The sequence below is a fragment of the Odocoileus virginianus genome, chromosome 6 (genome assembly GCF_023699985.2).
Source record: "Odocoileus virginianus isolate 20LAN1187 ecotype Illinois chromosome 6, Ovbor_1.2, whole genome shotgun sequence".
Lineage (NCBI taxonomy): Eukaryota > Metazoa > Chordata > Mammalia > Artiodactyla > Cervidae > Odocoileus > Odocoileus virginianus.
The window spans coordinates 44,711,990-44,737,774 of record NC_069679.1 but is presented as its reverse complement, the minus strand read 5'-3'; the positions used below and the strand labels follow the sequence as shown (position 1 = coordinate 44,737,774).

The window sequence follows — 25,785 nt, the reverse complement described above, 5'->3', positions numbered from 1 at the left end:
TAGTGTTTTTCCTTATCTGTTGTAATCTTTATTTTAAGGTCTGTTTTGTCTGATATGAGGATTGCTACTCCATCTTTCTTTTGCTTCCCATTTACATGGAATATATTTTTCCATCCTCTCACTTTCTGTTTATACTTGGGTCTGTAGTGGGTTTCTTGTAGATAGCATATATATGGGTCTTGTTTTTGTATCCAAAATTCAGCCAGTCTGTGTTTTTGTTTGAAGCATTTAACCCATTTACATTTAAAGTAATTATTGATACATATGTTCTTATTGCCATTTCTTAATTGTTTGGGATTGATTTTGAAGATCTTGTTTTCTTCTCTTATATTTCTTGACTACATAAGTCCTTTTAAAGCTGGTTTGATGGTACTCAATTTTCTTAACTTTTGCTTGTCTGAAAAGCTTTTTATTTATTTCTCCATCATTTTTGAATGAGATCCTTTCTGGGTACAGTACTCTTGGTTGTAGATTTTTCCCTTTCAGTACTTTAAATATATCCTGCCATTCCCTTCTGGTTTGCAGAGTTTCTGCTGAAAGTCAGCTGTTAAGCGTGTGGGATTTCCCTTATATGATACTTGTTGCTTCTTCTATGCTGCTTTTAATATTCTTTCTTTCTGTTTAGTCTTTGTGAGTTTGGTTAGTATGTGTCTTGATGTGTTTCTCCTTGGGTTTATCCTGTATGGGACTGTTTTGGTCTCTCAGACTTGGTTGACTATTTCCTTCTCAATATTGGGGAAAATTTCAATGATAATCCCTTCAAAATTTTTCTCATACCCTTTCTTTTCTTCTTCTTCTTCTGGAACCCCTGTGATCCAAATGTTGGTGCATTTGCTATTGTCCAGAGGTCTCTGAGATTGTCCTCAGTTCTTCTCATTCTTTTTACTTTAGTCTACTCTTCAGAAGTTATTTACACCATTTTATCTTCCAGCTCACTGCTTCTTTCTTCTACTTCAGATATTCTGCTATTGATTCCTTCTAGAGTATTTTTAATTTCAGTAATTACGTTGTTTGTCTCTGTATGTTTATTCTTTAATTCTTCTAGATCTTTGTTAATTGAATATCACATTTTCTCCATTTTGTTTTCAAGGTTTTTGATCATCCTTACTATCATTCTGAATTCTTTTTCAGGTGGTTTGCCTATTTCCTCTTCATTTATTTGGACTTTTATGTTTCTAGTTTGTTCCTTCATTTTTGTAGTATTTCTCTGCCTTTTCATTATTTATTTTTTAACTTATTATGTATGAGGTCCCCCTTTCCCAGGCTTCAAGGAAAGTTGAATTCTTTCCTTGAAGAAGGTTGAATTCTTTCTTCATTTTGGTTTCTGCCCTCCTAAGGTTGGTCCAGTGGTTTGTGTAAGCTTTGTATAGGGTGAGATTTGTGCTGAGTTTTTATTTGTTTTTCCTTTGGTGGGCAAGGCTGAGTGAGGTGATAATTCTGTCTGCTGATGATTGGGTTTGTCTTTTTGTTTTGTGTGTTGTTTAGATGAGGCATCCTGCACAGGGTCGTACTGGTAGTTGGGTGGTACCCAGTCTTGTATTCGAGTAGGTTCCTTTCTGTGAGTTCTCACTGTTTGATACTCCCAGGGTTAGTCCTCTTAGTGGTCTGGGGTCTTGGAGTCAGTGCTCCCACTCCAAAGGCTCGGGGCTTGGTCTCTGGTCAGGAACAAAGATTCCAGAAGTGGTTTGTGATGGCATTAAGTGAGATTAAAACAAATATCCAAAGACGAGAGACCAAAGATGAACCCCAGACAAGTGGTAGTTAAAAATCAGGCAAATAGTAATTAAAATATTGGAATATACACATATACATGTACACTCATCAGCAAAGTGAAAGCAGTCCGGCATAAATACAGTAGATTGACCCAGCTACCAAAGGAAATAAAAAATTATATTTACCAGTTAAGATCAAAACTAACTCAATCATAAACTGGAAAGTAAACTAAAGCAAGATGCCGAGTGGAGAATAAAGCAATGAAAACAAAACTAACAGATATGTTGAGAGGAAAGGAAAGAAAGAAAGAAAGAATAGATAATACAAAGTTAAATAGAGGTAGATAGATTTATATCCATTAAAGGTTAACTGCAATTGAAAAAGAACAGTAGGAAAGGCAAAGAAAGGAATAAATGTAGAAAAAATGTAATAGGTTTAAAAAAATAAAATTATAAAAAAGAGAAAAGAAAAAAAAAAAAGAAAAGTCCATAGAACTGCAAAATCCCAACATAGAGGCAGAGGTTTATAACAACAATAAAAAATGAGGCTGAGAAAAAAATCTTAACTGGATTTCTTAGTGCCAATAAAATTGACAACTACAACAGAGCGGGGGATGGGGAAAAAAAGGAAAAAAATCCAAAAGAATCTACAGAAGGAGTCAAAGACTAAGAATATTTAATGTTTTTATTGAATCACTGCTATGAGAGTCTTTTCCCTCGCTGGGAATCACAGTCCACCTTACCTCCCTAGGAGGAGGCAGCTTACCTGCTGTTGGGGCAGCTCAGATTCTAGTCTGGTCTCACTCCTGTGTGTCTTGCCTCCAAGGTCCACAGCTCTCAGAACTAGTGCATTTGCTTTTTTGGGAGCTCTCAATGGCTTTTTATATATTCTGTAGACGCAGAGTCTGCCTAGTTGATCGTGTGGATTTAATCTGCAGCTGTACAGCTGCTGGGAATGGTTTGGGTCTTCTTCCTTAGCCACACTGCCCCTGGGTTTCAGCTGTGATTTTTTTCCCACCTCTACATGTGGGTTTGCTCCTGAGCCGCCCTGGAGGATTTGGAGGATTTGGTCCTGTGAGGGCCAGTTATGGAGGTGATGCAGCAGTTTGGGTCACAGGGGTCTGGCAGCACCAGGTACTCAGGGGAGTTGGCTGCTAGGGCAGCAGGAAATACAGTGCTCTAGAAGGGGATGGCGACCAGTATTGGCCAATACACTCCAGTAGTCTTGCCTGGAGAACCCCCCTCCCTGACAGAGAAGCCCGACAGGGCACTCTGCTGCTAAGTCGCTTCAGTCATGTCCGACTCTGTGCAACCCCATAGACGGCAGCCCACCAGGCTCCCCCGTCCCTGGGATTCTCCAGGCAAGAACACTGGAGTGGGTTGCCATTTCCTTCTTCAGATGGGCCACTCTATGAGGTTGCAAAGGGTCGGACAGGACCGAAGAGACCCTGCATGCATAGACGCAAGATTTTTTTTACCTGTGGCAGCTCTGCCCCAGTGAGATTTGAGCGCAAAGGTGGCACAACTGCTTGGCTTGCGGAGACCCTGGTGGTGCCAAGTGTGCAGGGACATGGACTGCCTCTGCCACAGGAGATGTGGCCCTAACAGTCTTTTTTTGAGCCTCTTGTAGCTGGCCATCAGAAGGCTTCTTTTGCCAGTCTTTCTCCATAGTTCCTCCCATTCAAGCACTTGAACTAAGTTCAAGGGAACTTAGAGGGCTCCCTTGCCTGGGATCCTTCTCTGTTGTTCAGCATGTCAGGCACATCGAGGGGGCCCCTGGGTGGGGTCCCACTCTGTATTTCAGCACATCAGGCACTTAAAGGGGCCCCCTGGGTGGGGTCCCACTCTGTATTTCAGCACATCAGGCACATCGAGGGGCCCCCTGGGTGGGGTCCCACTCTGTATTTCAGCACATCGGGCACTTAAAGGGGCCCCCTGGGTGGGGTCCCACTCTGTAGTTGAGTGTGTCTGGCGTTTGATGGGCCAGCCTCTCTCTTGTTCAGCTGGCCTGTGGGGAGAGAGAGGCTATGGTGATGGCTCCAACCCCTATACGTGACTCAGCAGTATTGCCTTGCTTCCATGGCTGCCTGGCTTTCCTCCACCAGCATTTCCCACCAGGATCTCCTCCCTCACATTTCCTCAGTCCGCCCCTCTGCATTCAACAGCAGCCCTCACCCTGGGATTGCTCCACAGTCCCTAAACTCCAGCTCCCAGCCGCTGCACCTTCCAGGGGTCCAGCGTTCCTGCCTGGATTGTGTATGGCTATGGCAAGGACTGTCTGATTCTCATTCCATTCCATTTCAGTTCAGTCACTCAGTTATGTCCAACTATTTGTGACCATGTGAACTGCAGCACGCCAGATCTCCCTGTCCATCACCAACCCCTGGAGTTTACCCAAACCCATGTCCATCTAGTCGGTGATGCCATCCAACCGTCTCATCCTCTGTCGTCCCCTTCTCCTCCTGCCCTCAATCTTTCCCAGCATCAGGGTCTTTTCAAATGAGTCAACTCTTCACATCAGGTGGCCAAAGTATTGGAGTTTCAGCTTCAACATCAGTCCTTCCAATGAACACCCAGGACTGATCTCCTTTAGGTTGGACTGGTTGGATCTCCTTGCAGTCCAAGGGACTCTCAAGAGTCTTCTCCAACACCACACTTCAAAAGCATCAATTCTTCGGCACTCAGCTTTCTTTATAGTCCAATTCTCACATCCATACATGACCACTGGAAAAACCATAGCCTTGACTAGATGGACCTTTGTTGGCAAAATAATGTCTCTGCTTTTTAATATGCTGTCTAGGTTGGTCATAACTTTCCTTCCAAGGAGTAAGTGTCTTTTAATTTCATGGCTGCAATCACCATCTGCAGTGATTTTGGAGCTCATAAAAATAAAGCCTGACACTATTTCCACTGTTTCCCCATCTATTTGCCATGAAATGATGGGACCAGATGCCATGATCTTAGTTTTTCCATTCCATTTAGGCCGTCACTTATCAGCTCTTTCGTTCTCAGGCTTAAATGTTTCTCCTCTTCCTCAGATAGTTTCCCTGATATGGGGATTGGACCACTGCTTCAGTTTCCCCACCCGCAGGTGGCGAAAGTCCAGTCCTACTAACAGTCCTGTTTCCCCCAACTCGTTCCTCATCCTATTGAGTTTGCATTTGTTCTATATATTCTTTTCCACTAGTCAGGTACTCCTGTCCACTCTCAGCTGGTGTTCTGCATATACTTCTGTGTCTGAAGGTATACTCCTGATGTATCCATGTATAAAGATGTAGTCCACGTCCATCTACTCCTCTGCCATCTTGTTCTCTTCTTTCTGTTTAAGTAACTTCATTTGTATCATTTCTTTCTAGATTCCACATATAGAGGATGTCAGATCATATTTCTCCTCCTCTGTTTGACCTAGTTCACTGGGTCTGACAATCTCTAATTCCAAATCCTCTGCCCATTTTTTGATTGGATTGTTTGGTTTTTTGCTTTTTTTTTTTTTTATATTGAGTCACATGAGCTGTTTATAACTTTTGAAAATTATTCCCTTGTTGGTTACATCATTTGCAAGCATTTTCTCCCATTCTGTGGGTTGTCTTTTCATTTTGTTTATGGTTTTCTTTGCTATGCAAGACCTTATCTTTAATTAGGTCCCGTTTGTTTATTTTATCTTTATTTCCATTAGTCTAGGAGGTGGGTCAAAAAACGTTTTGCCGTGATTTATGTCCAAGAGTGTTCTGCCTGTTTTTCTCTAAGTGTTCTATATTATCCAGTCTTATATTTAGGACTTAGATCCATTTTGAGTTTATTTTTGTGTGTGGGAGTAGAGAATGTTGTAATTTCATTCTTCTATATGTAGCTCTCCGGCTTTCCCAGAACCATTTATTGAAAAGACTACTCTCTCTCCATTGTATATTCTAGCCTCTTTTGTCATAGATTAGGTGACTCTAAGTACATGGGTTTATCTCTGGGCTTTCTGTCCTGTTCCACTGATCTGTGTTTCTGTTTTTATGTCATTACCAGTGTTTTGATGACTATAGCTTATAGTGTAGTCTGAAGTCAGGGCACCTGATATCTCCAGCTCCACAAGATTTCTTTCACAAAATTGCTTTGGATATTTGGAGTTTTTCATGTTTCCATAAAAATTTTGGACTTCTCTGGTAGCTCAGAAGGTAAAGAATCTGCTTGCAATACAGGAGATCCAGGGTCAGTGCCTGGGTCAGGAAACTCCCCTGAAGAAGGAAATGGCAGCCCACTCTAATATTCTTGCCTGGAGAATCTCACCAACAGAGGAACCTGGTGGGCTGCAGTCCATGGGGTCACAAAAAGTCAGACACAACTGAGCAACTAACACTATAAATTTAAGACTTTTTTTTGTCCTAATTTTGTGGAAAATGCCATTGTAATTTGATAGGGATTGCACTGAATCTTTAGATTACCTTGGGTAATATAGTCATTTTGACAATATTGATTCTTGAAATTGAACAACATGGTATATCTTTTCATCTGTTTGTGTCATCTCTTATTTATTTCATCATTGTTTTATAGCTTTTGAAGTATAGGTCTTTTGCCTCCTTGGGTAGGTTTATCCTTAGGTATTTGATTATTTTTGATGCATTAGTGAATGGAATTATTTCTTTAATTTCTGTTTCTGACCTTTCATTGTTCATGTTATAAATGCAACAGGTTTCTTGTTTTGTATCCTGCAAGTTTACTTAATTCATTGATGAGCTCTAGTACTTTTCTGGTAGCATCTTTAGAATTTTCTAAGTATAATGTCATGTCATCTGCAAGCAGTGACAGTTTTACTACTTTTCCAATTTGTATTCCTTCCTTTCTTTTCCTTCTCTGATTGCCATGGCTAGGACTTCCAAAACTATGTTGGAAAAAGTAGCAAGAGTGGACATCCTTGTCTTGTCCCTGATCTTAGAGCAAATGTTTTCAGTTTTTCATCTTTGACTGATGTTGGCTGTAAGTTTGTTATACATGGTCTTTGTTATGTTGAGGTATATTTCCTCAGTGCCTACTTTCTGGAGTTTTCATCATAAAATGGGTGCTGAATTTTGTCAAGTTTATTTTTTTCTCCATCTATTGAGATGGTTATATGGTTTTTAGTCTTTAATTTGTTAATGTGGTGTATCACACTTCCTGATTTGCAGATACTAAAAAATCCTTGCATCCTTGGGATAAATCCCACTTCTTTGTGGCATATGATCTTTCAAATGCATTGTTGCATTTGGTTTGCTAGTATTTTGTTAAGAATTTTTGAATCTATATTCATCAGTGATACTGACCTGTAGTTTTCTTTTTTGTAGTATCTTTGTCTTTGGTTTCAAGGTAATGATGGCCTCAAAGAATGAGTTTGGGAGTGTTCTTTTTTGTAATATTTTGAAAAGGATAGGTGTTAACTCTTCTGGAAACATTTTATAGAATTTTCCTGTGAACCCAGACTGGTTCTGAACTTTTGTGTGAATTTTTTAATCACAGTTTCAATTTCTGTCCTTGGATTGTCTATTAATATTTTCTATTTCTTCCTGGTTCAGTCTTGGAACATTGCATCTTTCTAAGAATTTGTTCATTTCTTCTAGGTCATCCCTTTTGTTAGCATATAGTTGCTCGTAGTATTCTCTTGTAATCTTTTGTATTTCTGTGGTGTCAGTCATAACTTCCCCTTTCTTATTTCTAATTTTATTAATTTGAGCTCTCTTTTTTTTCTTGCTTAGGCTAGCTATAAGTTTATCAATTTTGTTTATCTTTTCTAAGAACCAGGTTTTAATTTATCTTATTGTTTTCATCATCACTATTTCAATTTTTTCTGCTCTGATCTTTATGATTTCTTTTGTTCTACTATCTTTGGCTTTGGTTTGTTATTCCTTCTTTAGTTGCTTTAGGTGTAAGTTATTTGTAATTTTTCTCATTTCCTGAGGTAAGAATGTATTGCTATAAACTTCCCCTTTCAAACTGCTTTTGCTGCATTCCTTAGGTTTTTGATTGTCATGATTTCATTTTTATATATCTCAAGGTATTTTATATTTTGATTTCTTTAGTGATCCATTGATTGTTTAGTACCATATTGTTTAGCCTCCATGTGTTTGTTTTTTTTACATATTTTTCATGTAGTTGATTTCAAATCTCTTTACATTGTGGTCAGAAAAGATGCTTGATCTGATTTCAATTTTCTTAAATTTAATGAGGCTTACTTTGTGGCCCAGTGATTAACTCTGAAGAACATTCTATGTACACTTAGTATATTCTGCTGCTCTTGTATGGAATTCTCTATAAATATCAGTTAAGTCTATGTTGTCTCATGTGTCATTTAAGACCTCTGTTTCCTAATTGATTTTCTTTCTGGATGATCTGTTCATTAATGAAAGTGGGGTGGTGTTTATAAAGTTCCCACTGTTATTGTGTTACTATTGATTTCTTCTTTTATGGCTATTAGTTTTTGCCTTATATTTTGGGGTGCTCCTATACTGGGTGTGTGTATATTTGCAGTTGTTATATCTTCTTAGATTGATCATTTGATCATCATGTGATATCCTTCATTGTTTCTTGTAAACAGTCTTTAAAGTCTATTTTGTTTCATATGAATATTGCTACTCCAGCTTTCTTTTGATTTCCATTTGCATGGAATATATTTTTACATCCGCCACTTTCAGTCGGTATCTGTCCCTAGAATTGAAGTGGGTTTCTTGTAGACAGCATACATGCAGGTCTTGTTTTTGTATCCATTCAGCCAATCTGTCTTTTGGTTGGAGCATTTACATTTAAGGTAATTATAGATACTTGTGTTATTATTGCCATTTTGTTAATTGTTTTGGATTTATTTTGTAGGTCCTTTTGCTTCCCTTCCTCTTTTATTCTCTTGTGATTTGATGACTGACTTTAGCATTGTATTTGGATTTCTTTTTCATTTTTGTTTTGTATATCTAATGTAGATTTTTGGTTTGAAGTTACCATGAGGTTTTGATATAGCAACCTATATATAAACATAATTGCTTTTTAAGTTGCTGTTCTCTTAATTTCAAATGCAGTTCCAATATTCTGCATTTGTACTCTTCTCATGATTACTGATTTTGTTATCATCTTTGTGTTTGGATGATTTTCTGCCTTTATGTTTACCTTTACTGGTGAAATTTTCTATTCATTATTTTCTTGTTTTTAGTTGTGGCCTTTTCTTTTCTAACTGGAGAATGTCCCTTAGCATTTGTTGCAAAATTGGCCTGGTGGTTCTGAAGTTTCTTATCTTTCATTTTTCTGTAAAGCTTTTGATTTCTCTGTGAATTCCAAATTAGAGCCTTCCTTGGTAGAGTATTTTGGTTTTTAGGTTCTTCCCTTTCATCACTTTAAATATATTGTGCCAATCCCTTCTGGTCTGTAGAGTTTCTGCTGAAAAAAATCAGCTGATATCATTATGGAAATCCCCTTGTATGTTATGTTGCTTTCCCTTGTTAATTTTATTATTTTCTCTTTGGCTTTAATTTTTGTTGACTTGATTACCATGTCTCTCTCTCAGGATGTTTCTCTTTGGGCTTTTCCTGCCTGGAACTCTGTGCTTCCTGGACTTGGGTTTATGTTTCGTTTCCTATGTTAGGAAAGTGTTCAGCTGTCATCTCTTCTAGTATTTTCTCAGGTCCTTTCTGTCTCTTTTCTCATTTTGACCCTGCCATAGTGGTGCATTTAATGTTGTCCCAGAGGTCTCTGAGACTGTCCTCATTTCTGTAAATTCTTTTTTATTGGTTCTGTTCTGCAGCAGTGGTTTCCACCATTTAATCTTCTAGCTCACTCATTTTCCTGCTTTGTGTATTCTGCTATTGATTCTTTATAGTGTTTTTCATTTCAGTTATTATTCATCTCCATTTGTTTGTTCTTTCAATCTTCTAGCTCTTTGTTAAACATTTCTTGCATCTTCTCAATATGTGCCTTTCTTTCCCCAATATTTTGGATCATCTTTACTATCATTACTCTGATTTTTTTTTTTTTTTCCAGGTAGATAGCCTGCCTTCAGTTCACTTGGTTGTTCTTCTGGAGTTTCATCTTGTTCCTTCATCTTGGACACATTTCTTCTGCTGTCTCATTATGTGTAACTTTCTGTGATTATGGTGTTCATTCCTCAGGCTGCAAGGTTATAGTTGTTCTTGCTTCTGCTGCCTGCCTCCTCGCAGATAAGGCTGGTCTAAGGGGCTTGTGCTGGCTTCTGGTGGGAGGAACTGGTTCCTGCCCACTGGTGATTGAGCTTGGCCTTGTTCTTCTGGTGGATAGGACCTTGTCAAGTGCTGTGTTTATCAAGCAGCTGTGGGCTCAGGAAGACTTTAGTCAGCCTCCCTCCTGAGGAGTGGGCTGTTTTCCCACCCTGTTGGTTGTTTGGTCTGAATCATTTCAGCCTTAAGGCTTTTGGGTGGGCCAGGTCTTGGTGAGAAAATGGTGACCTTCTGGAGGGCTCTTGCCAGTGAGTACTCTTCAGAACTACTGCCACCAGTATCTTTCTCACTGCAGAAAGCCTCACCCCATCCCACCCCCGAACCTCTGCTGGAGACCCTTCAATGCCAGCAGGTAAATCTGGCTCAGGCTTTTATGAACTCACTGCCTTTTCTCCTGGGGCCTGGTGCACATGAAATCTTGTGCATGCCCTCCAAGAGTAGTTTCTGTTTGTCGCAGACCTGTGGAATTCCTTTGATCAAACACTACTGGTCTCCAAAGTCAGCTATTCTGAGGATTCTTCTTTCTGGTCATAGGCCTCCAGGCTGGGGTGCCTGATGTGAACCCTGTGGGAGAACCTCTGTGATATAGCTGTTTTCTAGTTTGTGGGCCTGCCACCTGGCAGATACGGGTTTGACTTTATTGTGATTGCACCCCTCCTACCATCTCATTGTGGCTTTTTCTTTATCTTTGGATATAGGATATATCTAGGTAGATTCAGTGTTTTTGTTTTCTTCTCAGTGGTTGTTCAGCAGTTCTTTGTAGTTTTGGTATTTTGGTGAGAGGGGGAGAACTCAGGTCTTTCTACTCTGCCATCTTGTTTACATCTCCCTAAGCCTGGCGTGCTGCGATTCATGGGGTCACAAAGAGTCAGACACGACTGAGCGAATGAACTGAACTGAAGCACCATTTTAGTGCTTTTTATTTCCTTGATAGCAGTATGTCCTCTCTTATTCACTAAATTCTTATGTATAAGGGTATATTGCTTAGCTATACTGTATGTGGTGGTGGTGGTGGTTGTTGGTGGTTTAGTTGCTAAGTTGTGTCTGACTCTTGCAGCCCCATGGACTGTAGCCCACCAGGCTCCTCTGTCCGTGGGATTTTCCAGGCAAGGATACTGGAGTGGATTGCCATTTCCTTCTCCAGCTTTGTTTTACTAATCTTTTATGCTATTTTTTTAAATTTTTATACTATCTTTTATTTTTTTATTTTTATACTATTTTGCCAGGATGATATTTTAGCTGTTATAGACTTTAATATGTGTGTAATCCATCCTCATTAATTGCCTTTAAAAAAGCTTACATATCAAACAAACAAACAAAAAATAGATGTTTTTACTTGTTTGTTAACCTAGTTACAATTAAAATAGGATAATTTCAAGTTACAGCAACTTGCCATTAGGATTTAACTATTAAATCTGTAAATCTGTTAGAAAATAATTCACCCTCCCTATACCAAAAGAAACAATAATTTTTTGAAACAGATTTTTAAATATTTCAGTAAAGTGTATGTAAGGTGGTACATTCTGTGCTCAGCAAATGTTTACTAGACATCTCTTATGTTTCAGGAATGTAATGGGAGTTTAAAAAGTTAAACTATCACTGAGGCATTGTCTAGAAGGATTTCAGATAAAGAAACTGCAAAAAGTTGAGGATTAGCCAAGGGGAATATGTACTGTATAGTACTTATGTATAAAGATCATGAATCCCTGAAAAGTGATGTTTCCAGGAAAGGGGTTATGTTTCAACTGAGTTTTGGAGACTGAGAGGCAGTTAGCTGGATAAAGAAAGTGATAACTTGTTTTATGGGAAAGAAACTGAAAATGCAAACGCTCACACTTAAAAGAGCATGGGATGAAAACTAAATGGCAAAAATTTACTTGTGGCCAAAGTATAGGATATGAATCAGGACTGGTGAGCCATGAATTTGCAGTAGACAAAGATCTTATTTTCTCAAGTGGGCAATGGGTGAAATTAGTGGGTTTTTAAAAGAGAATGGATATGATCATATTTGCATTTTAGAAAGGTTTTAAAGGGGATAAGAAAGGAGTCAAAGTGAACAAAATTGGTTAATTGATAATTAATAAAAATATGTATTCAGTGAAAATATGAATGAACACTGAAACAATGAATGAAAAGTTAATGAATTACTACAGTTAGCAGCTGAAAATTAATAACTTTGGTAAGATTACCCTTATTCAGTCAAATGATTGATATAGAAGCCAGTTAAAATCGGGGAATATTTCAAAATACTGGATATATGAAATCAGACTTAATATCATTGTTTCCCAAACTAGCTATTGCTAGTTAGTAGGAAATACCATAATGTTGTTATTTGATGTGTTGGTTATTTATTCATTTGCTACCTATTTGATTAATCATAATAGTTTTCCAGGAAGTTTGGTTTGACTTGTTTTCAGGGTATAATACTATAATTCTGAAAAATAAAAACTTTGTATTTTACCTTCCAGCATTTATGTTCTTTATTTCCATTTTACTCTATTGGTTAGGATTTATGGGAAAAAAATAAAATATTGTAGTGGACATTTTTGCCTTTTAATAACAGGGATACCCTAATATTTTACACTTAAGTTGATTCTGAAAGACATTTTTTAGCATATGAAACTTAACTCATTCCAGTCTAAGTAGGTTAAAAATTATTTGGAAGGTTTTGAAATTTTATCAAATAGCTTGCATGCTCCTACTTAAATGCAGATATGTATTTTATGATTGGTTGATATCATTTTATAGTAGTCAATGATTTTTAAATCATGCTTTTGAAAAAATCTTCATGCCTATGATATTTTATTCTGATATAGTGCCGAATTTTATTTTCTGTATTTTGTGAAGTATTTAAAATATTTATGGCCATATTGCTGTATTACTTTATATTGTGCCTACTGTGCTTTATATTCAAAGATATAACCATGGGATAGTATAAAATCTTCAAAATATTACACAAAAATATTTAGTTATGTTAACTGGTTCATATTTAACGGGTTTAGAAAACAAATAATTTTGGATTTTTATCAATAAAAATCATCATTGAATTACATGTCCTTGAGCAAATCTTTCTCTCTCTGGGACTCATCTGTGAAAATAAGGGGTCTGGGATATAAGAACTGTAATGTTCTTAGAACTCCAGTTCTAGCTTTCGGCAAACTTGTATTCATTAGGAAATCCCTCTTGCTTTATGCTAAAAAACAGTAAGACTGTGTAAGTTAGAAATGGGCCATGCTATGATGACCCTTGAAAATTTAGACTTGAGTTTCAAAAAAAAACAAAAAATTTGAAAAATCACAAGTCCATCATTAATCTACTTGGGCCCATGAGCAGTTGAAAGGGAGAAATACTGACTTTGTGATTTTGTCCTAAGTTATACTAGAGAACCATGGACCAACCATCCCTCACTGTTTTGTTCAACTTACTTGAAACGTTGAATCCAAAGAGCAGCAGATGGGGAGTCAGAAGCCCTGGATTTATATCACTCTGTAATTTGGTGGCTTGGGAATCTTAAGTCATTTAACCTCTTCAGGCATTAGATTTCTTATTTGCAAGGTGAAATATACTTAATCTTTTAGTTCTAAAGTTCTATGATATGAGAAGCAATACATAATCCCATAATAAAAATTCTTTAATTTATATAGTCACCTGGGGTTTACTTTCACATATATTGATCTTAATTGATCCTCTTCACAAAGTTTGGAGGCAAAAAGCGAAGTATTAGTGACTTTATTTCAGAGTTAGGTCTAGACTCCAGACCATTTGGTAGTTTGCCCAGCGTGCTTAGCAAGTGGCAGAGTCCCAGCTGGAGCCTAGGCATTCTGATACTTCAACTGTTCTTTTCTTTTTATGATACATTGTCTTTCACTAAGCTCTGTAATCACCCTTTTATACTTCTCAAGCATTCTGGCACATTTTCCAACTTTTTAAATTGCAGGGACCAGCTATCCTTCTTCACTTGGGTTTCATTTATAATTTTAAACTATATAACATTAACACTTTGTTCATGTATATGTTTAAATGATTTCTTGAAAAGTGCTCCATCTAACATTTATTCCTTCTTTTCCTGATTCTCTTTCAGAGAGCAGTTCTGTGGATGAAAAGGTTTTAAATCATACTTTTTCTTCCCTCCTGAGGGGTCTCGTCTTTTTGTACATGTTTGTTTGTGACATATTAGACCTGTTTTGGTTCTTCGGTTTTAGTTGTGAACTGTGCATGTTATCCCAGCTTTCCATTCATTGGTTGTCCTTTAAGTGTGCCCCAATCTGTTGCTTTTATGAAGAGATAACACCTTGCCAGCTTCGCTTACTAGAGCTTACACTTGCCAACCTAGGGGTCTGCTACTGTCAAACGCAGCATCTGTTGTTAAGTCTGGTGAATCATGATCTCTCTGATTCATGATCTTCACTGCACATACCAAGTTTTAAGGGCAAATGGTATTGGAATATGATATTTTACTTGACTCTGCCAGTGCTTTTGTTTGAATGCTGACAGCTAATTTCAAAACCTCCACCCATAAAAACACAGTAGCTTTGACTTGGAGCTGACCCTGCTTAGCATCTGTCATACTAGGTGTTACGTGTCTAGTGCAGTTGACGCGTGTTCCAAATTCATGTGTACATAGCTATAGGATGCTAAAAGTCTGTTTCTTTTGTTTCTCTCCATTCTCATTTAAGGCTCGGATAGTAAGTGGCAATGATGTGGATGCTTCCAAATTCTCTGCACTACAGGCCTTTGGTGGGTGAGTACATTCATAACCTTCCTAATTCATTCCATTCATCAATGTTTCTTGGCTATGCTCTCAACATAGGTATTTTAAGTGCAGAATGTTGCATGATGGTATAATTAGCTTGCCTTGCTGTTGCTTTCTTCTTGCAGTAAAATAGATTTATAGTGCTTTTTAAAAAGTATATAGATTTCTGAATATTTAAGTTTAACTATGAATAAATGTATCTGTATATAAAGAAGAAAATTGAAATCACCTAGCCAGAATAGATCATTCCACAGACAAGACATAACCATATAATTTTAATTACTAGTACAGTTAATACAGTGTTTTGATCTGCTTGTTTGCACTTAATGACATTTGCATGAGAATATCTTTCTGTTTCAATAAGTCAATCAATGTAATCATTTTCTGCAATTGCATTTGATGGGTGTATAAAAGTATTTAAAATGTGACCACAAAATAATGTGTTAATTATATTTTCTATGTAAAACACTTAAACAACAAAGATCTGCTTTAGTGCCCCTAAAGATACAATTTGCCTCATGTGTTGTCAGGCCTTTTTCTGTGTGCTTGCATATATATGTTGTATATATTTTTATAGAATAAATAGTTTTTTATGTCCCTGTACATTGAACATAAATGCCAACATACGGCCATTCTATAAATAAACAGTAACTTAGAGTTGATTTAATAGTGGGTATCATCATAGTTGTTTCATAAATACTGACTCATTTGTTCTTTACAATGGCTCTATGAGGTAAGTACTATTTTTACCACCATATATGTAGCAGTTGGAAAAAAAAAAGACATTTCTCTTCGTACAGCTAGTAAGTAGCAAAGTGAGTGTTGAAACCCAGTTAGTCCCAGAGTCTGTGATCTTAATCAGTAATACTGTCCTTCATCTTCAACTTGTGGGTTTCTTTTTCCTTACCTTTTCTATTTTACTACTTGACAACATAGTACCTTGGAAAACTTTCCACTTCATTATTTTTAAGTAATGGAAATATGTCAAAATATTTATGTAATATTTGTTCATTCTTCTATTAATTTTTCCAGAATATTTCTAAGCATCATTATTGTAAATGATACTAGAACAGATGTATAATCAATTTTCAGAGTGTAGTGTGTGGACCAAAGCTTATGCACAGGATAAATAAATTGTTTTTTAAGTATTGCAATTTGAACACATCTGTGTATAATAGAAATAGAAGCAAAATTTAGATATATGTTTTAGGTTGGGGCAAATAAATAGTCTCAGTTATGTTTTATAGTATTTTCATTCCTTTAAAATGAATCTTATTAAGTAACATCCACATGTTATTTACTGGAACCCATATGAAAAATTTTGTTTCAGTTTTAAAGCTCCAACATAATAAAATCATTTTTATTTGGATTTTTCAAATAAGTAAGATATTTGCTATATTATACAGACCTTTTGATGCTCTTTAAATACATGAGGAATTGCATTTATATTGGAATATCACAATAATTTAAATCTGTTATGAAAACCAACTGTGGAAAAATCTCACTATGGATTAGTTATAGAAAAGTCAGGTAGTAAATGGATTATCCTTTCCCCACTAAACCATATATACTTTTCTTTAATTACTAAAAAGTGACAGTGTGACACATCAAGTAGAAGTATTTATCTTAGACAATAAGTTGAATTTCAATTTAATTTTGGAAAAAAATTGTATGTCATAGTCTTAGAGACTTATCTGAGTTTATGATATTACAGTTCTTGCAGTTCCTACCTTCCTGTGGCATTCATCACTTAATAACAACCTGCTTTCCTATCTCATGTCTGAATATGGACTTTCATCATTGTCAGTGCAAAAGGGTTAGTCTACCTAAATGTTTTGTTAAGTGTATGCTGTGTAAATGTCTAGCTACAATAGTTCATCTTTGCGTTTTGATCCTTTCCACATTATTTTTCTAGAAACGTCCTCCTTCATGGACTTAGCAAGGGATTTTGGAATTATGGCGGTATGGGAAAGGGGTGATAATTTTTAGTCATCAGAAAGAATTTTTTGTTACCTGAAAATAGATTCCTCCTGAAGAACTTGAAGAATACATTTAAATGCAAATTTTCAGTCAAATTGTTTCCCAGAAATATTCGTTTCTTATTTTACTTTCCCTATAAGTATTTAAATATATATTTTAATAAAGCAAATTGTCGCTATAATTCTTAATATTAAAATTTCTATTGTCCTGGGAAACTGAGACTGGAGCCGACTTTGAAAACAGGGAGTCGTTGCTGTTTCAGGACAAGGCTGCTGCACCCTTCACCCCTCTGCCTTCAGCACTGCTAGTCAGTTCAGAGACAGACCATGGCCATCCTTCCCTCTCACATCTCAAGTGTCAATAACAGTCTATATACAATGAAGTACAATGAATATACCATAACAGTCTATATACAATGAAGCCAGGTAATGTAGTTAACAATACTGCTAATTTCTGTTCATCCCTCTGTACAGTTCCTGTAAGTATTGCTGGAAAATTCATGCCAACGTTTTATTTTTCCTATCTGTCACAGTATAATTCAGACAGGTTCTGGGAGAGGAATTGGGAGAGAGTAAAGATGCTTGTTTCAGTGAAATCATACATTTAACATTTTACATTATAGTATTTTTGTGAGTTTGGTAGCTTTTGTCATTATGTAAGCTAAGGGTCTTACCAAGATACAAAAATACGAGACCTATTGGGAGAAAACCACCTCAGATAAAGTGGGGAAACAACAGGGGTAGACAGGAAGTGCCTTGAACCATGATGCAGGTCTGATACCCTGGGGAAAGAGAAGGAGGAAGGAAAACTAGGCATGAGAAGCCTTAAGCTGACTGCAGTGAAACTGCATGAGACTACAGCGAAGTGTCAGTCAGCGGGGAGTCCTAGAGAACAGGCTGGCTGTGAGAGGAGTCCCACCCTGAGCATCCGCGGCTGGTCTGTTATGCCCATATCATTGGGTGGCAGCAGCTTGGGGAGAGAGTGGCCTGCGTAAATAAATGCTGCAGTTGGTTCTGGAGGTGTGCTAACTGAAGGCTGTCATCCAACTATTCCTAGAAGATTTCTCTGAGGAATATCTGAGTGATACGTGCCCGTGGCTGCCTGGCATCTGATAATTTGACATTATTTGAATGTCAATTTGATGCCACTTCTTTAATCAGTGACAGTGAATGAAGGCACGTAAGTACCTTCATGAATCACTTTCAGAGTTAGACTGCCACTCCCTTGGGGCTTTAATTGCATTTACTTAAGTTCACTTTTCCCTGGATGTTTGTAGCTAGTTTTATTTTTAATTTTTTTTTGAAGTTTAGTTGATTTGCAATGTATGTGTTTCAGGTGTACAACAAAATGAATCAGTTATACATATGCATATAGTAGTTTTATTCATTGCATACTGGGGAGCATTTCAAGGCCTCTCTCTATACTTTTTCCTTCCTAGTCTAGAGGTGCCAGTCGTGTCGCCACCAAAATTCAGGAAAGTCTATAAAACAGTGATGGGGGTTAGCAGGAAAAACGCATGTAGTTTGAGAGAAGAGAGACTCATTATTTTTGTTCCCTTCTTTCTTCAGTCACCAAACTTTATCATGGTAGTTCTCATGGAAATAAATTCTCTGAATCTATGTTAAGAAAGATTTATATTCTGCCTGTGCTTCTGAGCTATGCTGTAGACACTCTCCTTAACCCCAGGAAACTGGTGATTGCTTTCTAGCCACTACTAGGATTATTGAACCTGTTAGAAAAGAGGTGATGTTGAAAGAGGTAAGAAAAAGAGAAAATGGAGACATACTATTGAAGAGCAGTTATCTTTTCTATATGACAAATAGAAAAAGGTTAGCTTCTGTGTTGACCTCCCTTTCAAACAGACAAAATTGCTTTAAAAAAAATATGAAATAAGTGCCGAGATTTCCAAGGTTCAATTATTACCATGAACAAATAACTTAGTGAATGTGAGCAAGCCATTAGTCAGAATTATCATTAGTCAGAATTCTGAACAGTTCCTTTGTATTTAAGTTTACCTTAATTAAAGTCATGATTTTTGCTGTAGTTGTTATACCGGACACAAACTAGTTTGTACAATATATGGATATAACAGGTTTAATATACTGTTTCATATTTGTCATAGTGCTCACATTGCTTTTATATTCTCTATAAAGTTTAGGATCCTATATTCTGTCCTAATGCCTTCTTCCCCACTGCTAGTCTTGACCTCCATGTTTTGTCTGGCATGAAATCAGTCACTTAACACAGAAACTAAGATTGTTCTTACTCTTAAGGCACTCTTAACCTATCTTGTCTCATAGTTACCCTGGTAACTGAGAACTTTTTTTTTTCTACCTAGCCCATAAATTAATTTCTTCTGTGCCCCCTCAGGTAATTTCCTTTCTTCTAAAGGAAAAGGAGAGAAATTCTCCTAAGTCTAGACAACAGTTCTTTCCACTGCTATAAACCCTTTGCTACGTCAGTGGTTCATCATGCATAAATATCCTTGCATGCTCTCAACCAGGTTTGCCAAGTACAAAGCAGTAAATGACAGCCCTCACATAACTTTGCTTCACTCACAATAGCAAATCACCCTTTGGGACAAAATAGAAGCCTTTTTCTTTCACTTTCCAGTTAGTTGTTTTCATGGAAGAACTCCATTTCCTCCCAGGGGATTTGGTAGAGGAGGGCACTATAGATTTAGGGAGAACTGAGTTAAGATTCAGTTCAATTCAGTTCAGTCACTCAGTCGTGTCCGACTCTTTGTGACCCCATGAATCGCAGCACACCAGGCCTCCCTGTCCATCACCAAGTCCCGGAGTTTACCCAAACTCACATCCATCGAGTCAGTGATGCCATCCAGCCATCTCATCCTCTGTCGTCCCCTTCTCCTCCTGACCCCAATTCCTCCAGAATCAGGGTCTTTTCCAATGAGTCAACTCGTCGCATGAGGTGGCCAAAGTATTGGAGTTTCAGCTTCAGCATCAGTCCTTCCAGTGAACACCCAGGACTGATCTCCTTTAGGATGGACTGGTTGGATCTCCTTGCAGTCCAAGGGACTCTCCAGAGTCTTCTCCAACACCGCAGTTCAGAAGGGGACTGGTCATTGTTACACGTGGGTCATCAGATGCAGACGGATCTGCTTTCACAATTCATAGTTGTACAGCAATTCAGTCACCATGCCTGTACCTTTTTCAACTTAGATTGCCATCAGCCTCGTTTTAGTTCTCAATACATTTTATCTAGGCAATTACAAGGTTATCTTCTAACTGATCTTCCTGCATCAATTTATTCTTCTACATTAATTCCAGTCTTTATGTATGTGGTTAAAGGCTAATCTTCTTAAAGTGAAAGTGGCTCAGTCGTGTCCAACTCTTTGCCACCCCATGGACTGTTAGTCCATGGAATTCTTCAGGCCAGAATACTGGAGTGGGTAGCCTTCCCCTTCTCCAGGGGATCTTCCCAACCCAGGGATCAAACCCAGGTCTCCTGCATTACAAGTGGATTCTTTACCAGCTGAGTCACAAGGGAAGCCCATCTCCTTAAAGCACAGTCCTGTTCTACTGAAATATGTCTTATGGGTCCTCATTTCCGCAATATAAAATATGGCTATTTGTACATGGCTTTGAATGTCCTTCCTGATTTCTGTTTCTCTCTTTTTGCAACAAAGTAGTATTACTCCCTTTTCTATGTTCTTACATGTCATTCCTATGGCATATAGTAATTTCTTAAGTTACATAACCTTCACAAGATTCATATCCTTGATTACTTGATTTTAAGCTCTCTAAAGGCACAGAGTCTGTCTTTTGTTATTTGAGTTTTCTTTTATAAAGTTTATGATAGTGTCTTGCCCATTTAGGACCTCATTCATAAGTTCATTTTGGTTTAGAATGACAGTCTCTCAGATCATTGGTCAGAATTATTTTTAAGAGACTTGGGTCTATCATATTTTAAGAAAAAAGTATTCTTGAAATAACTGTGGATTGAGGAGGAGACACGTATGAGAAGTACTGAGTTTTAAAAGAAACTTAAACATCTCTCAAACTCAGTGTTAGTAAGCTCTTAACAGAAAAAAAAAAAAAATCAGGCAATTTTTCTCATAGAAAATATGACCCCAGTTGATTAGGAGGACACTTTGCTTTGGATTATGAATCTTCTTTTCTATTTTGGAGTAATGTTTAAAGATTCTGCTGAGAAAATTTATAAAAATATTAGTCTAATTATGCTAAGATAAATTTTATCCCTTCTATCAGAAAACCTCACCACTTCAGAACACTCTAGATATAAATTCACACTGTATTAAAGATTTCCTCTAGTAAACTCCATACTTGCAAGGAGAATTTTATGATTAATCATTGAATGATCTTTTTCACCTTGTTCTTTATAAAAGTAATAAACGGAGTCATCTTGCTTAATCCATTATAGAATGAATGAAACCTGGCATCTCATAACTAATGTCAGACATAGTCATGCCACTGTGTAGTTATATCAGCTAGAAAATAATCCCATGTGAGGCTGGGGTCCTCTAGTGCTCAGCACTCCACCTGCAGTCCTCCTGCCAAGCAGACACATTATATTCTATAACCAAGATCTAGCCTAAACAGAGAACCTCTTAGCTAGGAAAGCTGACATCAGTAAGGCCATCAACTTTCTAAAACTCAATTTATCAAAAAATGATTACTAAGCCATTAGTTTCCTGTGGCAAAAACAAAGCAAAACAAAAAACACCAAAAAACCCCCCCTGCCTATCTAACTTTGGCCTACCACCAGCTATCAGTTTCCTAGTTCATGTTGAGCTGAAATGCTGCATTAGACTCATAAGTTCCTCAATATCTCCAATGAGAAAATCTTAGTTATTAGGAAGTCCATTTTTATGTTAGCCACAAAGCCCAGCCACTAGGCTGACTCCTTCAATGTATGGAAAACCACCAGGTTTTCCTACAAAACTACAAAACACCAGGACCACATCCTTAGACTCTGTTAATAGGAAATATATGTTAACATAACATCTGTGGAAGGAAGATTTGTTATTGACTGCAGTCTGAACCAGATTTATAGACACCATAGTTTTCTTGGAGTAAATTATAAATAATTTCTTCTAGGTGTATTTTTTCCTACTTAGATGTTGGCAAACAATTCATAGAACTCATTCAAAGGATTAAGAAAATGAAATTGTTACCTCATTACTACTAGCTTATAGTTCACAAAGTTAGAGATTGACACCTTTTTCATCTTCTGGCCTAGTTTGTAGCTTAACATTTTTTCTGACTCAATAGTAAACTACAAATGCAGAAGAACACTCAATGCAGGGTTACTGTGTAAGACTCTCAAATCTGGTAATGATTTTAATGAAAAGATTCCTCCATCCACAAAAGACCTGATGTCTACTCTAAATGAGACCATTTTCTGTGCTGATAAAGCAGTGCATAGAGTATTCCTTAGCCAGATTATACTTGTATTATTAAATTGTTCATAAGAATATGCAACCTCAGGATCATTCTGGGTTGCAGGGTTTTATTCATCATACTTTCTCTATGGCTCAAAGGGTAAAAAATTCCCCTGCAACGCAGGAGACACAGGAGATGTGAGTTCAATCCTTGGGTCAGGAAGATACCCTGGAGGAGGAAATGACAACCCACTCAAGTATTCTTGCCTGGGGAATCCCATGGATAAAGGAGCCTGCTGGTCTACAGTCCATGGGGTCGCAAACAATCAGACACAACTGAGCAATAATAATAGAATATATACTCATCACATAAAGACCACTCTCGTTTTCAAGAAAGATAGGTTTCCATTTCTGATTGAGAATATGCTTATGATCCTTCATCCATATCAGCCCTGGATGCAGCCCTTCATTCAAGGGAAGGAAACCACAACCACTACCAACTCTTGAAACTTTGCTTTCCATAATTGTTTTACTGGTTGGCTCCTCAGAAATAATTGTTTCACTGGTTGGCTCCTCAGAAAGGGCCTACTTTCCCTTTAACTTTCAGTGACTGCCAGTCAAAAACATATCCAACAAGAAGTCTGTCTTTCCCTAGTTTCTGAAAGCCCAATCCCAGCTCACTGTACTTGAAATGGTCTTTAAATAAATCCCAGATAATGCACACTTTCCAATGACTAGCTTTTGGTAAAGCCACCTCAGCTTTAGGGATTGAAGTTGCAACCTACACCCTCTAGCCCCTGAGGCCATATCTTTTCTCACCTTTGTGATTCCCATTCAGAAATGCTTTCATTCTTCCAGACTCCTCATTTGAAAGCCAAAATATCTTTCAACCTGGTACTTGCCATCCTCTCTTCTAACCTCAAGTATTGCAGGAGGACCCACCTCATTAATGTAACAGTTCCTAGAGATAATCTAGCCTCAGAAAAAGAAATTCCTAGTTAAGAAACCTTAGGAGAGCATATTTGTTGGAGAAAAAAAAAATTGCTATGTAGAAGCATATTTTTCTAAAGCTTGATTTGTATTTAATTTGCTTATTGAACATCTGTGTATAACTGTGCATTTTCAGTTCTTTAAAACAGATCTTTTGAGTTAAGTCTTTGGCTTGGCTTAAATTCATTAGAAAATCAATGAATCTTTAAAGATACACTAAATAGAATCAAGTTTAATGTTCGAATGCCTTCCAGTTATTTTATGTATTTGAAAAGCAGCAAATTAAAACACTGATAATCCTTTATGAATATAGTAATTGGATAGTCAGTTTTAAAACAGTGCTCGTTCAGTAGCTATGGAAAATATCATCTGTTATATCGAGCAGAAAAAATGGCTTGTGTTAGAAAATTACCAGTTATTAGTCAAAAAGCATTGAAAATAATGCCTCTAGGTAACATGGCAATTATGATTACCATGCATCCTTAAACCTGAGGGTTCTTTCCAAAGATGAATTGATTTGACTATTGACTACATCTAACATACATAAACTATCTTAGGGGGAAAAATGAGCTTGATCATTTTATATGCCAATAAAGCATATATTGAATGGTGTCTTAAGTATCTTTTAATAAATGAATACCTTATTCTATGAAGGTAAATAACAGGTTTCCTCTTACAGACAGATATTTGTTGTTATTTAGTCTCTAACTCAAGTCCAACTCTTTCGGGACGCTATGGACTGTAGCCCACCAGGCTCTTCTGTCCATGGGATTTCCCAGGCAAGAATACTGGAGTGGATTGTCATTTCCTTCTCCAGGGGATATTCCCAACCCAGGGATCAAATCTGTGTCTCCTGCATTGGCAGGAGGATTCTTTACTGCTAAGTTACCAGAGAAGCCCAAAGGCAGACAATAGAGGAGAGCAAAAAAAAAAAAAAAAAAAAGGAAAAGAAAAACACAGTAATAGTCACTGCTCACCAAAATAATTTGCTTTCATAATCTCATTTGAAGTAAACAAGTTTGCTTAATTTCCCATATGTTCTTAAATATTGAGCAGCTTGTTAATCGAACCATAATTCTCAGATATGACCAATTCTAAATTGAAGACTAGTAGGAGTTGAGAGTCCCTTGGACTGCAAGGAGATCCAACCAGTCCATCCTAAAGGAGATAAGTCCTGGGTGTTCACTGGAAGGACTGATGCTGAAGCTGAAACTCCAATACTTCGGCCACCTCATGCAAAGAGTTGACTCATTGGAAAAGACCCTGATGCTGGGAGGGATTGGGGTCAGGAGGAGAAGGGGATGACAGAGGATGAGATGGCTGAATGGCATCACTGACTTGATGGGCATGAGTTTGAGTAAACTCCAGGAGTTGGTGATGGACAGGGAGGCCTGGTGTGCTGCGATTCATGGGGTTGCAAAGAGTCGGACACGACTGAGCAAGTGAACTGAACTGAGGAGTACGTCAAGGCTGTATATTGTCATCCTGCTTATTTAACTTATATGCAGAGTACATCATGAGAAACGCTGGGCTGGATGAAGCACAGGCTGGAATCAAGATTGCCGGGAGAAATATCAATAACCTCAGATAGCAGATGATACCACCCTTATGGCAGAGAGTGAAGAACAAGTAAGAGCCTCTCGATGAAAGTGAAAGAGGAGAGTGAAAAAGTTGGCTTAAATCTCAACATTCAGAAAACTAGGATCATGGTATCGGTCCCATCACTTCATGGCAAATAGATGGGGAAACAGGGGAAAGAGTGGCTGACTTTATATTTCTGGACTCCAAAATCACTGCAGATGGTGACTGCAACCATGAAATTAAAACATGCTTGCTCTTTGGAAGGAAAGTTATGACCAACCTATACAGCATATTAAAAAGCAGAGACATTAGTTTGTCAACAAGGGTCTGCTAGTCAAGGCTGTGTTTTTTCCGGTGGTCATGTATGGATATGAGAGTTGGACTATAAAGAAACCTGAGTGCTGAAGAATTGATGCTTTTGAACTGTGGTGTTGGAGAAGACTCTTGAGAGTCCCTTGGACTGCAAGGAGATCCAACCAGTCCTTCCTGGAGGAGATAAGTTCTGAGTGTTCATTGGAAGGACTGATGCTGAAGCTGAAACTCCAAAACTTTGGCAATCTGATGCGAAGAGCTGACTCATTTGATAAGACCCTGATGCTGGGAAAGATTGAGGGCAGGAGGAGAAGGGGATAACAGACGATGAGATGGTTGGATGGCATCACTGACTTAATGGACATGGGTTTGGGTGGACTCTGGGAGTTGGTCATGGACAGGGAGGCCTGGAGTGCTGTGAGTCATGGGGTTGCAAAGAGTCAGACACAACTGAGTGACTGAACTGAGGTAGATACTGGTCTTAATTCCTTCTTAACACTTAAAAATAATATAAAATAGAGGATAAATGTAAGGGACCATTTTAGATATTTAAAAAATAGGGCTGATGTTTCAAATTCACTATAACAACAAATACTTTCCCTAGTGTTAAGGTATAACAAGCCCATATCTAAGCATTATGTGTAATTTCCTTTAAACTTCATCACAACTTTTTGAGGTAGATGTTATAATTATTTTTCAAATGAGGTTACTGAGGCTTAGAGATATTCAACATGGTCAAGGTGAATTAATGATCATTAGAGCTGAGGTTTGAACTAGGCCTATGTTATTCCAGGACTTGACCACTTTACTAGTATGCCAAACTAATGTAATTCGCAAATAAATGAAGCTTGAGTCTACATCAGTTCTTTGTAATTATGTATTTTGAACTTAATGTTACAT

At 37.6% G+C, this 25,785-nt stretch overlaps 1 protein-coding gene across 3 annotated transcripts in view; it reads left to right on the top strand.

Annotated features, from left to right (window-relative positions):
- Window positions 1-25,785, top strand: part of UNC13C (unc-13 homolog C) — a 655,668-nt gene that overhangs the window by 164,936 nt on the left and 464,947 nt on the right. For all 3 annotated transcript variants that reach the window (XM_070469257.1, XM_070469256.1, XM_070469255.1), the window contains 2 exons: window positions 13,986-14,008; window positions 14,581-14,645. In XM_070469257.1, coding sequence (XP_070325358.1) covers window positions 13,986-14,008; window positions 14,581-14,645 — 88 coding nt within the window. The remainder of the gene's footprint in view (window positions 1-13,985; window positions 14,009-14,580; window positions 14,646-25,785) is intronic.